Raw genomic sequence first — 14,859 nt, 5'->3', positions numbered from 1 at the left:
TTATTTCAGATATGAGAACTGTACAGTGTAAACTTACAAAGTGTTTTTAATGGTTGTAGATTGGAAATAAAGTATGTCATATAAACAGTTGCCTGCTCTCTGCTTTTCCCTAGAGAGGTGGGGAGGGGGGTGCGGGGGTGGGGGTGGGGAGCCCATTTGAAAGCTGACACCAATCCACCTGGAGTTTCTTAGGAGGAGGGGGAAACTGGAGCCAGCTGGCTAGTTTGGAATCACCTAGATGGGACCACTACGGTGGGGTGTGGGGAGGGGGCTTCTGGTGGCTCATGGCTGGTAACTCAGTGTCTCTCAGGAAGTGTGTGTCACCACAACTGAGGAACAAGTGCAGAACATTCAAGAAGGAGGAAAATAGTATCAGGCTTTTCCGTAACATACTTCCAATAATTTATTATGGGGGGAAAAGATACTTTTAGGCATTACAGTGTGGAATTAATACCCCAAATGTATCCTATCCTACCATGATTATGGGCTGAAGATTTGGGAGCCGGGCAGTTCTACTTCGGTGTTTCTGGAGGCATGCGATCAGCAACCAACCAGGCTGTGAGTATTTGTACTTTCGTGTGTCTGGGGATGGAACCCAGGGGCTGTTTCATGCATGTTAGGCAGGCAGTCTAGCAGAGAGCTTTAGTCCCAGGCAGCCTGCCTGTGTTACTTGTGTTTCTAACCGGAGCTTGAAAAAGTCCTTTACGAAATAGCTAATTCACAAACCTGGCAAGTCAGTGCTGGCTGTCAAGTAAGAGACTCATTTTCTCCACAGGGAGAGATGCTTGTGTGTTACAGTGTAGCCACTAGCTTTGTGTGTGTGGGATGGGGGCGGGGGAGGGTCTCTGAAAGGGCAGGGCAGAAATCACAATGTCTTTTATGGTTAAGCCTTAAAAGTTACATTTCTAAGATATTTTATTGGTTATATAAATTAGCTGTTTCCAGTGTAGGAGGAAACTACACTCCAGGAAAAGCTTTGGTCATGGGGTCATCTTGGACACTGTTTACTGTATGTGAGGAACTCAGTAAAGAAGCTGCCAGGGGCTGGAGAGATGGCTCAGTGGTTAAGAGCACTGACTGCTCTCCCAGACGTCCTGAGTTCAATTCCCAGCAACCACATGGTGGCTCACAACCATCTGTAATGGGATCTGGTGCCCTCTTCTGGTGTGTCTGAAGACAGTGACAGTGTACTCATATACATCAAATAAATAATATTTAAAAAAAAAAAAAAAGAAGCTGCCAATCAGCCCTCTCCATAATATGGTTAAGGTTTTTATTATAAATATAAGACTGGACTACCAGAGGTGTCTGGAGTAGTTCAGAGCAGAGAAAGAAGTAGACTGAACATACATGGCCAGGGCTTCAGAAGTGGGAGAGAACAGTGGAGACAGCAAAATACAAAGAGAATAGAGCAGAGAGAGGGGTCTGGGGAGGACTAGCCAGTGCAATAGATACTTTCGATGGTGACGGAGCAGCATGGGCTTGGCTAAATTGTTAAGTGCCACCACAGGTTGCCATATGTCCCTTTGGCTGATGGGAACCAGTTTTACCAGTTCCGGAGGAATGCTGGTTTTTATTTAACTGCCAGAAATCCTCCTACAATCCAGTTTTAGCTCTGGATATTCGGACAGCCTGAGACCTAACAGTTTTAGAGATCTTCTCTTTTGGGACGGAGGGGTGGCTAACAACAGCCAGACCCGTGCTAGCCATGGAGGCTATAATAATGGGCTTGGGAAATAAGATATTAAGCATCAATTACAGAATTGGGGAGCCCCAGGGAGCACACCCAACACTGGGATGTCAAGCAGATGGTAATGGATTATAGGCAGGAAACAGGAGAAGTTCAGAGAGGGAAAGCTGCCTAAAGGCCTGGGAAAAAGAGACAAAGACAGGCATGCTGGCATGCATTGGTCATCCCAATACTCGGGCGGGAAAGGCAAGAGGCTCAGAAGTTAGTGTCATCTTTGGCCAGCCTGGGGTATATGAGAAGCTGTTTTAAAGTAACCAGAAAAGGGGAGAGGTATGAGTTCAAGAAATGAAAGTCTGAGAGGGAACAGGGAAAGGATTTGTATGCGTCTTATGAACAGAAGGGAGCCATGGAAGAATTCTAAGCAAGGATTTTTACTGAGACTGGATTTCACAAGGCAGCCCGCCCCAACATAGTAGTCTCTGGCTGGGACTACTGAGCTCTGTTTTGGGGACATCAACACATGTTCCAGAAAGTGGTATTCAGGGAATCAAGAACACACCTCTTTCAGACAGCTGTTGGAGCTATTAGACAAGAATGGCAAGAGTAGAAACTTCTGAAATACACATTTCTACCTTTTATCAGAAAACTTGCGAGGGCCCACAATTACATCAAAGAATGGCCAAAATTATGCTTCAGCCATCCATCTTCTGCTTCTTTGGGGGATTTTTTTTCTTTTGTTTGAGACAGGGTCTCATTATGTATCCTTGGCTGGCCCGGAGCTTTCTATGTAGACTAGGCTGGCCTCAACCGCACAGAGATCCCCCTGTCTCTGTCTTCCCAGTACTGGGATTAAAGGCATGCGTCACCACAACTGGCCCTGTGGACTCTTTCGTACTACTCTCAATTCACAAGGTTCAGATCTGAAAGGAATCACTTCATTGATGTGTGGGGGCATTCCGATGCCTCTATATCTTGTCCTGAAGAAGACCCTTCCAGGCATGAGACAATGGAGCAGGAATGGGTTGGGCTCCTGGGAGCACTGAACATCTGGGGTCAACATAGAAGGGTAGAAAGAGAAAGAAAAGGCTTTCCAGGCAAAAAGCATGCTCGAACAAAGGAGCAGGGGCAAGAATTGGCATGGGGTGGCAGCAGTAGGGTTGGCCTACAGTGTTAACACTGGCGAGGGGTGTACTTGAAATTTGCTGGAGGCTTAAGGGAACATGAGAGAGGCCCATGGAGCAGGAGTAGGTAGTCAGGGGACAAACTGAGCTCGGAGCTCCAGTTTTCCCCGGAGAAAGTCACTGTTCACACTTTTGGAGAAAGAGATAGATGGAGAAGCGATGGCCTGGAACCGGAGTACAGCCCCAGACTCTGACTTTCACAGGTAGGATTACGGCAGGAAAATCACCAAACTGCTGCTTTGGAGAGGACAATCCCCCGGTCTGGGTGTAGATACAAAGGTAATTAATCCGGATTTGGGTGAAAACATTAGGACTAGGTGGGCTAACGGCGAGAACGTTGAACCGCAGTACGCATGCGCTCCAGGAGGCAGGGGTGGTGCCTGCGAGCGCGGGAGCCGTACGCCGCGCGTGCGCAGTTATTCGGCGGGAGTTTCGGAAGTAGCTGCGGCAGCGCGGAACCTGGAACCAGACTAACAGGGAAGACGACCCTCTGCGGTGACGCCCAGTCTGCAGAGGTGACCTTGGGTTTACTGTTTCAGGAACGGGGAAGGGGAGCTGGGCTGGACGGGCGTCACTCTGGGGTTCGGAAGTCGAAGACATTTCCCCGGATGTGGTTCGCTGTCTCCGATCCGCCTCTCTGCCCAGCCCACCCTCGGCTCCCAGCTGCCGGGCCCCGGGGCTTGGAGACGTTCTCGTGACAGGACACCTGAAGGAAGGCCACTCCTCTCTGCCCTGCACTGCTGGCATCCCTGACTCCTGATAGTGGCCACGGACAGGGCAGAGGGCTGGGGTGGCAGCAAGAGTTGCATTGCTGTGCTCCGGGCTGGCTGCCTACGGAACCTGGGCCTTCTGATACAGTATCTTATTCAGAGTTGTGGAATGAGTTGAATGGCCTGATGTAAGAAGGCCGTGTGCAGGCTCATAAGCGCTTACGTGTCTGTTGTCCAAGCTTGAGTCTGTGATCAGCTATAAGGATTGTGGTGATTTAGCTCCTTGAAGGACCCTTCTTTGTCCTTTCAGTATGGTCCCTCAGCATCCATTCGTTTTTCTTTACCAAGCATCCTCCAAGTTCAGAAGTCTTGGGAAGGAGACTTACATGCGAGATGGAGGGATGCCCTTCCCTGCCTCTCTCAGTCTGTTGTCTGTGACAGGTGCTGGGAATGAGAATGTGGGGCAGTCTACAGCCGGTTCTAGAAAGAAAAGATGTGTGGCCACCAAATTCTGCCACAGAGAAGTAACTTCGTATGTTTTATGGGTAAAAGGACAAATGTGTGCAGAGATTAAAAAGTAGGATTTGGGGTTGGGGATTTAGCTCAGTGGTAGAGCGCTTTGCCTAGCAAGTGCAAGGCCCCTGGGTTCAGTCCCCAGTTCCAAAAAAAAAAAAAAAAAGTAGGATTTCCAGGAATGGCAGAATCTGGAGAGAATAAGAAGCGATGATGTGGGGTTGTTTTGTTTGTTTTCTAGTTTGGAAAACAAAGATCCTAATGCCGTCATCAGAACTGGGAGCTAGTGACTCACAAAGTGATCAGGAACTAAGATAAGGTTCTGTGTACCTAGTTCTCGTGACCCCTGCCGAGAATCGGCTGCAAGCGAGGGCAGTTGAAGCATGAGGCCCGTTATGGGATAGTGAAACCCCGTGAGACTGGAGCCGGAATGTGCAGAACAGATCACCTCATTTTCCTGTTTTCCTCTTTTCATCCAGGATGACTTCGGCGACCAAATCAGAAGGTGAGCTAACGTTACGGTGAAATTCAGTGCCTCTTGCTTTGGGTTCAGGCTCCTGAACTATCAAAGAATCCTCCTGGGCTCCTGGTGGATTTGGAATCACAGGTGTGCAGATTTGCAAAAAGGCCTCCCTCTGTGTTTCCATCACCAGGGAAATGGGTTTCCCTCCTTCCTCCTTCTCTTCTGCCTAGGCTCCTGGGAAGCTGTCGTGTAGGCATGCGCACTTTCTCTTGTCACCCTTTGCTCAGATACTTACTGAGGTGCATATCTGATGCAGTCTCGATTTTATATTTTGACTTTTCTGTGACAAATGCTAGACCAGGGACCAACGATGTCGGAGACTCAGGATCGTCCATTGCAACCAAGTCTCGAGCCTTTGGAAGCATTGCCTCGATCCTCTGCCTACCAGGAAATGATGGCACAAGGCACTTCAGAGGAACAAAACCACCTTGGCCGGAGCCCCAGAGAGGGGGAAGGTTGTGGTGCTGACCCCCAGGAGGGACCTCAGTTGAGGTCCTTTCATTTGTCTCCTCAAGAACAGTCTGCCCGTCACAGAGACAGAAGGCAGTCCTGGAGGCGAGCAAGCATGAAAGAGATAAACCGGCGGAAGTCGTTGGCTCCTTTTCACCCGGGCATCACAGGTGGGGTGCTGTGTACATAAAACCGTGGATTTCCAGCCCCTCTAAGAGGCATGGAAATGAGTGACGGAAAGTGTAGCAGGTAGACAGGACTTGGCGACATTTTTAGCTATGCAGCTCTGAACACATCACCTTCTTGAGCCTCAGTTTCCTCACCTGTACAATGGAGATAATTCTGTAGGCACATTCTTGTGTTATGTACCCCAGTGCCACACACCCAGTGGGCGTTTAGCATTAATCGATGTTTACGTGTTAGCTGCCATGAACAGAGATTCTGGTTGTGAATCGTTTAACACGTCATCCTGTCTGGGGTGCTGGGGATTTGAGTTTCCTCTGCGTCTCATACCCTACGGTGGGACAGAAGGCCAACGGGCTGATGACCTGCTTGATTCTAGCCTTTTTAACCCAGAATGACCCAGAAGGAAGATACACGTAAAGGACATTAGGTGGGGATGGGTATATAGTTCAATGGTGAGGTACATAGCTATCATGCCTGAGGCCCCACATTTAGTCCCCCGTTTGAGCCTGAGCTTCAGTTCCGCTGTGTTCAAAGTCCTCAGTACGCTGGGCGGAATAAGCCTCAGAACACTCGCCCTTGGCGGATAGCGGTCCCTCAGTGTTAAAGCCACGGGGGTTTCCTTTAACGTATCACTGTCCTTTCAGGTGGCCGCATGTGTGGAAGGGATCTGAGTAAAACAGCCAAGTCCCAACACGGCTGTCGTAGTGCCGTGGGCTCTACTGCCTAGACGTGCCAGGAGAGTACTCGTCCGTGACTAGCCCTGCCTTCCCATCCCAGAGCATCAGTTCATATAACGCGGACTCACCCATGTAATAAGACGAGTAATATTTCTGGTATCCCTGGCTGCCTGCCAGGCTTACGGCCAGAAAGACCTTCAGCTGAAGGGCAAGACTCCTTAAAGCCAACTTCCTCCTCTATGATAATTGGTTTTAAGTGGATGTCATTGAGAATAGAGCATGTACGTCTTACAGCTGTTTGGGTCGGTAGCGTGATTACGTAAGGCACCACCAAGTCCATTCCCGGGACTTGTACAACCTCGAGCAAAGAGTCTTAACCAGATGCCAGGCATGGCCATTCTTGCCTGTGAACTCAACACTTTGGAGTCCGATACAGGAGGTTTGCCAGGAGTTTAAGACCAGACTGGGCTATATTTCAAGACCATGTTTCAAAAAAAAAGCCCAAATACCTAAGAGATGTTTGCCTTCAAGTTTTAGTGAGACGTGCATAGCAGGAAAGAAAGGCGATATACAGCGGGTGTTCAGCTGGTACTGGCTGTTAATATTAGCTCACCACAGGCAGCATGCCACAGACCCTGCTGGGATACGTGGGTTTGAAGAATGGCTTCTTCAGCCTGTCTTCAGACAGTCCGCTTTCCTTATCTGATTGAGTTCCTTCATTCATAAAGCAGAGCTTATATTGTTTAGAAGAAATGATTTTTACTTTTCAGTGCTGAGGGTAAGATTCAATCCAGGCACAGTCAAGGCAAGGGTTCAACCACCGAGCAGCAGCCCAACCCCAGAAGACAGCTGTTTGGATTATGTACTGAAGCACATTGCAGTGCCCTATTGTACAAATGCCTTCGAAGAAAAGGTTTCTTTTGTAGCCCTGTCCTAGAACTCGCTCTGTAGACCGGGCTGGCCTTAAGTTCACAGAGATCCACCTGCCTCTGCCTCCCAAGTGCGGGGATCAAAGGTGTGCGCCACCACCGTTCGCCTAAATTATTTTCATCATCCTTGTTTGCTTTTTGATTGACGTTCAGAGCACTAGGTTTCATTATGATATAATCAAATGCTTTGTTAAATGAGGTTTTAATGTAATGCATGAAAAGATTCCATTAACACTTACAAATTTGGATGCATGAGAGAATGCCAACTTCATTCCTCAGTGAGCTTGGAAAAATTAGACTTCTGTTCTTGCTCAGAAGGCAGCTTGCCTTAAGCTGGGTTCCATGGAGAGGGAGGACATTTTTCAGTTCTGCTGTCGTTTTGCTAAGTTTGATGTTCACTGAATGCTGTTTTACGTCAGAGCTCAGCAGGTCAATCAGTATGAAGTTAGCACAGAACCAACGGCTTGGCGCCCTCCTGCTCTCCAGCTTCCAGGTAAGATTTCCAGGGAACAGATGTGTTTTCATTTGTGTTCTCTATGATTGTCACAACTTCAGGGAGACATCAGTATCAGCGATGAACCCAGGAAAAGATGCTTTGCCATGCTGTGATGGATTTAAAAGCCAGCTTTCACCTGGGCAGCTGACTGGTCTTTGCACTGAGCCTTACTGCGGCTCTGGGAGCGGCTGAGAGGTTTCCCAGTCTCTTTTGCTCAATGGCAGCAGTGGTGGGAGTTGGAAGTGGAGAGAGGTCAGATCTGTTACTGTAGACGTTTCAAGGCTAAGGACAGGGTGGATCAGTGTAAGAAGCACTTGGGTTTCTTTTAAGTTATGTTTCATGGCATTGGTGCTTCTGACTGTTTAGAGAAGCAAGTTATTTGTGTGAATTAAATGACCGTTGTTTTCCCTGAGTTAAAAATCAAAACATAAGCCAGGTGTGGCAGTACATGCCTTATTAGATAGATCTCTGAGTTCAAGGATAGCCTGGACTACACAGAGAAACCTAGTCTTCAAGAAACAGACAAAAAAAAAGTATGTCTTTGTATGTGTGTATAAATATATAAAATATGTAATATATAAATATATACATTTGTATATAAATATATTTTTAAAATATGTAGAGAGAGTGAGCAACAGAAGTTTTCCTTATATACTTATCTGTATAAAAAGTATTGGATGGGGGTTGGGGATTTAGCTCAGTGGTAGAGCGCTTGCCTAGGAAGCGCAAGGCCCTCGGTTCGGTCCCCAGCTCCGAAAAAAAAAACCAAAAAAAAAAAAAAAAAAAAAAGTATTGGATGAAAAAGTTAGGCTCTATAGTTTTGTCATGAAGTTCATAGTAACGAGAAGCCACAGACAGCTTACTTGGGAGACTTTGGTTGTTCTAAAGGTGCCTTTCTTTTTTTTTTTTAATTTATTTAGTTCTCTGTTGAAAAACTTGAACCTTTCTTAAAGAACACTAAGGACTTCAGCCTTGAGTGTTTTAGAGCCAAAGGTGAGTTGCTAAGCTGGTCAGGTCTCTGGCCTTTCTCATCCCTTCCTTTGAAGCCAGCCAGGACGTTTTCAGTCCTCTCTAAATTACATTACAAATTGCTCCTATCACTGCATTCCTCACTGTTGCCTGACTTCTCTGATGCTTTCTCTTCAGTGATAGCATTGACATTTTTGGGAAAAAGTGAAATTATATAGCTATCTAACTGCTTTTTCATGAGTAGAGTATAAAAACACTTATCCAGTTGCCTCCCATTTAGCTATCCACCCAAAGAAAAGGATAAGTTTTCTTTGGTATTTTTGTTGCCCTCCCCCCATACACATATAGTTACTTTTCTATTACTGTGATAAAACAGGACCACTGCAACTTTTTTTAACTTATAAATGAGTACACTATAGCTGTCTTCAGACACACCAGAAGAGGGCATCAGATCTCATTACAGAGGGTTGTGAGTCACTGTGTAGCTGCTGGGATTTGAACTCAGGACCTCTGGAAGAGCAGTCAGTGCTCTTAACCACTGAGCCATCTCTCCAGCCCCCACTGCAATTTATAAAAGAAAGTATTTAATTGGGCTTACAGTGTCAGGGAACTATAGTACATGGTGCCAGTGCAAAGGCATGGTGGCAGAAATATCTCAGAGCTCACATCTTGATCTACAGCAGGGGGCAGAGAGTAATAGAACAAGTCTTTTGAAACCTCAAAACCCACACCTACAGGCACACCTCCTTAGCAAGACGATAGCCCCCCAGATTTCCACCAACTGGGACCAAGTATTCAAACATAGGCGCCCATGGAGGCCATTACTGTTTAATCCATCCTAACCAGGCCTAGGTGCTGGGCACAAACCCAGGACCTTGAACTTGCTAGGAAAGTTCTCTGCCGGGGAGCTAACCTTCAACCCCAGAAGTCTTTGCATATTACATGACTGTTCTGTGTGAATGAGGGCCGGGAGGGGATAGGAGACCCTAGACCTGGAAACCCCTTAATATCTTCGTCATCTGCTTATTGTGACCATTTGTGGTCTTCCTATCTTATGACATAAATTTATCTTCTCTAGCATCTTCTCTCTCTGAAGAATTGAGACATTTTACAGACAGGCTGGGAAATGATGGAACTCTACAAAAATGTTTTGTTGAAGATTCAAAAGAGTAAGCGCTGTTGCCCTTCTGTCCTTAATTGAAAAACCTGATTATAATTAAACTGTGGCTCACATAAGTCCATCCAGCACCTATGTTCCACCACACTCTGTAATTATTTATTTTTGCTTTCTTGAGAGAGGGTCTCTGTAGTTTAGACTGGCCTCAACCTTTTGGTGACCCTTGTACACCCACTGCCCACGTGTTGAGATTACAGGCGTGAGCTGCCATGCTTGTCTTGTACCAGACTCTTCTAGATGAGGAAGGGGATATAGTGATAAATTAGTCAAGTCCCCTTTGTCATATTTGTTTTAGAGGAGATAACACAGAAAATTCTGTCTCAGTCAGTGGTAATCCAGGAAGTCAGCGGTAGAATAGTGTCAGAGGGAATGTTGAGAGAGGACCTTAATGGTTTCACTTTAGGACTGAAACAAAAAGCTGGGTAGTGGAAAGTGACAGCTGTGGAAAGAAAGATTGAGGGGACCATTCCTCGGGTCTCTGATTGCCATGCAGAGGGCCACATTCAAATGATGTTTGCAAGCAAGAATATTAGCAGAATGGACTGGCAAGATGGCTCATTGGGGAAAGGTAAGCGCTCTCACTGAACAAGCTGACTCATGGACTTATTTTTATCTATGCCTCCCTTGGTTTAAGGAAGCGAATTCATTGTTAAATTCACTTCTTACTTCCACATACACTGTATGATGTGCACACATACACATAAGTAGAATTTATGTTAATAGGTTATCATCCCTTTGGTAGACCTTCAAGGGTGGTGGGGCTTTCATCACAACTCTAATTCCACCCTGGAACGAATCATGCACTATATCTGAATTTGGAATTCATGCAAGGTCTTCCCTTCCACAAGTTCTCAAGAGTGACATTTCTAATCAGACATGAAATATTTTAGCCCAACAAAACCTCTTTACATATTTAAGCACAGACTGCTGCATCTCTTCTAGAGATACAGTTCACATGCCTTGGTAGACAAGAATTTCGTCACTGCTAATCTGTCTTTAGTAGTGGAAAGCCACGGATCTTTCATAGTTCAGCAGTTTCAGTGCCTGCTTTTTTCCTATCAGAGCTAATCATCTAACCGAGCTGAGCCATGAGAGATTGCGAGGAGCCAGGACATAGGCAGTCTTAAAAACCAAGTTTCTGGGCTGGAGAGATGACTCAGTGGTTAAAGCACTCACTGCTCTTCCAGAGATCCTGAGTTCAAATCCCATCAACTACATGGTGGCTCACAACCATCTGTAATGGGATCTGATGTCCTCTTCTGGTGTGTCTAAAGACAGTGACAGTGTACTCACATACATAAATTAAATATATCCTAAAAAAAAAAAAAAAAAAAAGCCCAAGTTTCTTTTAAAACTAAGGTTTGCCTTTAATTTTGTTTGCAGTAGTCAATGGACTTTTAAAGCTAGGGAGAGTAAACAACTGTCTTTAGGAAGGTTAATTTCCATGGTATATGAATGAGAATTGATGAGAAAAACATTTTAAAAAACACTTAGCTTCGACAAGTGCAGAGTAGATACTGTGTTGCCCGCGCCCCCCCCCCGCCAGAACATTTTCTGAACAATAAAAAACAATATATTTTAGTGCTATTAAAATTATGTAACTCATGGAAAGCAAGTGTTTGACAGAGGATACATATTGATCCTATAATATCATCTTCATTCCAGAAAAGCACCAGATTTCTCACTGGAAGCATCAGTAGCTGAGGTGAAAGAATATATAACAAAGTAAGTGAAAGGACCAACCTAGCCTTCCTGGGAAAACTGAACTTTGTTCTACTTCCATTAAATTACCAAACCTGGAGAGCCTGCCTGGAGCACCTGGTGGGTGCACTTGCGTGTCTGCTTTAGACGTTGCAAGGTTTATGAACAGCCCTGGTGGACAGTTTGATAGGGTGGAGTCTAGGAAATAATGGTGTTAATTTGATCTTAACAGTTTGTGTAGTATTTGACTAAATTAATATCCTCTGAATCGGTTGAGCTTTCTAATCCTTTAACGATGTTTTAATGCATTTTATAACCAGATTATCTGCCTAAAGTACTTACTGTTGCCCTGAGTGATTACAAATGTCGGCGAAAGTTAATTGAATTTCCCTTCTCAAATTCCACAGGTTTTCTTTAGAGCGTCAGGCCTGGGATCGGCTCTTACTGCAGTACCAGAACGAGGTTCCACCTGAAGAGATGCCCAGGTTAGACCTGGGAACTGGAAAGGAGCCACTGTCTTTTTACCTCGTGGAATTTAATTTAAGTTTCTTTCAAATCCATTTGTACAAATTGAGTGTTAAATCTGTTCTCATACTTCAGTCGATTTAAAGTGTCTTCTTGGTGGGAAGGAAAGAACAGAACAGAACTGCTTCCAGGTTGTGGTTTTGGCCACCATTCACAATGCTCAGGGAGACGGGCACATAGCCATCTTGCACCTGTTCACCTGGTACTGTGCCAACAATGGTCTTCAAGAGACATTAGTGAGCACATGGATTTGAGCTGTAGATAGGAGAGTCCCTTGGTTAAGGCCTTAGTGAAAACGGCCATGAAGGAAGTGGCCCAGGAGGTATAAGGTGTGAGCGGCCATCTTTGGCAGTTAAATCAGAGGGAGGTGGGAAAGCAGTAGATTTTGGTTCATTTAGCTTCTGAACTAGTTTTGTTCATTTAAAATATGGTCTCACAAGGCAGCCATGGGTAGTTTCAGCTTCCCGATTGCTAGGATTTTAAGTGTAGCATCATAAACCTCTCAGCTGGCATTTGAAAGCTTCTCCTCAACTAAATCTCAAGTGCAAAGCAACTGTAAAATAGTAGGTGGGGGGCTGGAGAGATGGCTCAGTGGTTAAGAGCAGTGACTGCTCTTCCAGAGGTCCTGAGTTCAAATCCCAGCAACATGGTGGCTCACAGCCATCTGTAATAAGATCGGATGCCCTCCTCTGGTGTGTCTGAAGACAGCTTCAGTGTACTCATATCCATTAAATAAATAAATTTAAAAAAAAGAAAGTTAGGGGTTGGGGATTTAGCTCAGTAGTAGAGCACTTACCTAGGAAGCGCAAGGCCCTGGGTTCGGTCCCCAGCTCCGAAAAGAAAAAAAAAAAAAGAGTTAGGTGATATATTACAGAAGTGATGTAAAGAGACTAAGAAACATGACTTTTGAGGAGGACAGTGTTTCCCTCTCAAAGACTCTATTATATTGTTTCCAGGAAATGATTCAGGAAAAGTTCCAGGAAAAGTCTTTTACTTTTGTTTTGTTTTTAGAGGATCAACTGAAACCAAAATCAATGAAGTGAATATGGACCCTGCAGCCTACCTTAGGTCTTCCCAGAAGGAAGTTCTTAACACGAAACCCGACTATCAGAGAATAGTACAGAGTCAGAATGAAGTCTTTGCCTATATGGAATTAGTGGTAAGTTCCTTTGGGCTTCTTAGGTTGATTACCTCGCTTTCCAGACCCGTCATCTTTTTTAGCATTATGACATTGTGACAAGACCGGACATGACATAAAAGAAGGATTGGATCACTTTGGTTGCTGATTTTAGTTCATGGTTGCTTAAACCCAGTTGACTTAGACCTGTGGCCATGCAATAGACTGTGACGGGAACATATGACAAAGGACATCCCTCCCCTCATGATAAGGGGTCAGAAAAAGAGGGAAGGAGTAAGGGTCAGGTCCTAACAGCCACTTCAAGGTCAGACTCTGAAGAACCTTAACTCCTTCTAAAGGTCCCATCACCTCATGGGGGTAAGTAACACTTGAGTAGCAGCAACCAAGCCTTTTAAAGTGTAGCCCTCGGGGATACTCCAAATGCAAGTTAAATCCTAAGCTTTGGAGCTTAAAAGAGGGCATCAATCTCTCTACCTTGGGAAAACCGGGAAAATTTAAAGTAGATATATGATGTTAGATACCAACAAAATGGTAAAAGGAGTAGACAGTGCAGGAGAGGCAGGGCTGCCATTTTATATACAGTGACCAGTAGAGGACCTGGCATCTTACGGGTAGAGGTTTGGGGGTCAGTCTCCTGGGGCATAGAGCAGGGCGTGGGGTGTGTTTCAGTGGTGCCAAGAGAGAATGTCTGCCATAAACAGTTCAGGCTGAAAGACCAGGGCATAATGCCCAAAGCAGGAGGGAGCTGGTCTGGCAGTGCAGGGAATCGGAGAATCCCTGCAGCTCACGCTGACCTTTCCCCTGCAGATGGATGAGCTACAAGGAGCAGTGAAGCAGCTGCAAGCCTTCATGGATGAAAGTACTCAGTACCTCCAGAAGGTGTCAGTACAGCTCAGTAAGTGCATCCCTTGAGGGGACCAAGCTTAGGGTCGGCTCTATGTGATTCTCTTTGGGATGCAAACTGCTTTTCCGGGCATAAGGTCCCTAGACTTGTTGTACTTCCCATAGGAAGTTGAATGTTGATAGGAAATGCCTCGATGTAAATTCCATAGATGCACTCCATGAAGATACCCGGTGTTTTCACAGCTTTAGTTTCAAGGATGCATGAAGTAAAACTGCAGATGCTCTCCCATTGTTTTTCCTTGGGCTTCCTCCAGCCATTGTCTTATTTGTCACACCATGCTGGCTTTCCTACTAGACTGCCATCTCCTTGAGGACAAGGACTTCATGTGTCATTTGCTACCCTTCACTGTCTGGCACTCTGTCTGATACATTTTGTGTGAATATAATTGAAATGTATTTTTTGGCTTCTTTCCTCTGCAGAGAAGAGAAGTATGGAGCAGTTAGATTCTTCACCTGCTCGAAAACTGCTCAAGCTCCATCTACAGAGCTCATCTACCACCCAGTGATCAGGATCCTATCAGGGATCTTACCTCACAGCAGTCAGCTGGGAAGTCCCGGCCCTACAGCACTCTCACTGTTCCTGAGTGACTGCATGTCTGTATCCAGAAGAGAGTGTTAAGGACACTTTTGTAATAGTGTGCAAGATGCTTAAAATGACCTTCATTGCTCTAAATATCTTTATGGTCAGCGCTTTTCATCCCATAAAACGATCCAAAGACATCTAGAACCAACCTTAAGGCAATGTTTTAGGGGCCACGGTAGATTGTCGTCATAAAAGACTGATGCTTGGGTTCAGTCCTCAGCTCGGAAAAAAAAAAAAAAAAAAAAAAAGACTGATGCTAAAGTTTGAGTGTGGGACTAAAGGCAGATTATAGGAGGTTGTCACATAACGGGTGTGCATGGACATTTTTAAAATGCCCATTTTCTGAAGTGTCCTAATGTCTGTAGAGTGCTTTAGTTTTTAATTTTGAATTGAATTCCTTTGGGAATTCCCCTGCCTCCCTAAGAATTGAGCCCAGGGCTTTGTGAGTACTAGGGAAACACTCTCATGAAGCTGCATCTTCATTCCCCATGGTTTTTGTCTTTTTTTA

At 45.4% G+C, this 14,859-nt stretch overlaps 1 protein-coding gene across 3 annotated transcripts; it reads left to right on the top strand.

Annotated features, from left to right (window-relative positions):
- The first annotated feature begins 4,447 nt into the window (after positions 1-4,447).
- Dsn1 (DSN1 component of MIS12 kinetochore complex) lies at positions 4,448-14,446 on the top strand. 3 transcript variants are annotated; one of them, XM_032904617.1, is made up of 10 exons: positions 4,448-4,599; positions 4,914-5,237; positions 7,279-7,352; positions 8,276-8,348; positions 9,403-9,493; positions 11,167-11,226; positions 11,610-11,687; positions 12,739-12,886; positions 13,673-13,760; positions 14,189-14,446. In XM_032904617.1, the coding sequence occupies exons 1-10, from the start codon at positions 4,575-4,577 to the stop codon at positions 14,272-14,274; spliced, it is 1,047 nt and encodes a 348-aa protein (XP_032760508.1). In that variant the 5' UTR covers positions 4,448-4,574; the 3' UTR covers positions 14,275-14,446. The 3 variants fall into 3 exon arrangements, with proteins under 3 accessions (XP_032760508.1, XP_032760506.1, XP_032760509.1); XM_032904615.1 differs by having other exon boundaries at positions 13,673-13,746; positions 14,189-14,425; XM_032904618.1 differs by lacking the exon at positions 13,673-13,760 and having other exon boundaries at positions 14,189-14,330.
- The last annotated feature ends 413 nt before the right edge of the window (positions 14,447-14,859 follow it).

The sequence above is a fragment of the Rattus rattus genome, chromosome 5 (genome assembly GCF_011064425.1).
Source record: "Rattus rattus isolate New Zealand chromosome 5, Rrattus_CSIRO_v1, whole genome shotgun sequence".
Classification (NCBI taxonomy): domain Eukaryota; kingdom Metazoa; phylum Chordata; class Mammalia; order Rodentia; family Muridae; genus Rattus; species Rattus rattus.
Note: the sequence above shows the minus strand (reverse complement) of the source record. Positions and strands in the feature narration are given on the sequence as shown.

Coding starts and splice junctions, on each gene's coding strand:
- Dsn1 (XM_032904615.1), top strand. CDS start 4,575: ATGACTTCGGCGACCAAATCAGAAG. Junction 9,494..11,166: donor TTTGTTGAAGATTCAAAAGA/GTAAGCGCTGTT, acceptor TCTTCATTCCAG/AAAAGCACCAGATTTCTCAC. Junction 12,887..13,672: donor TTGCCTATATGGAATTAGTG/GTAAGTTCCTTT, acceptor TTTCCCCTGCAG/ATGGATGAGCTACAAGGAGC.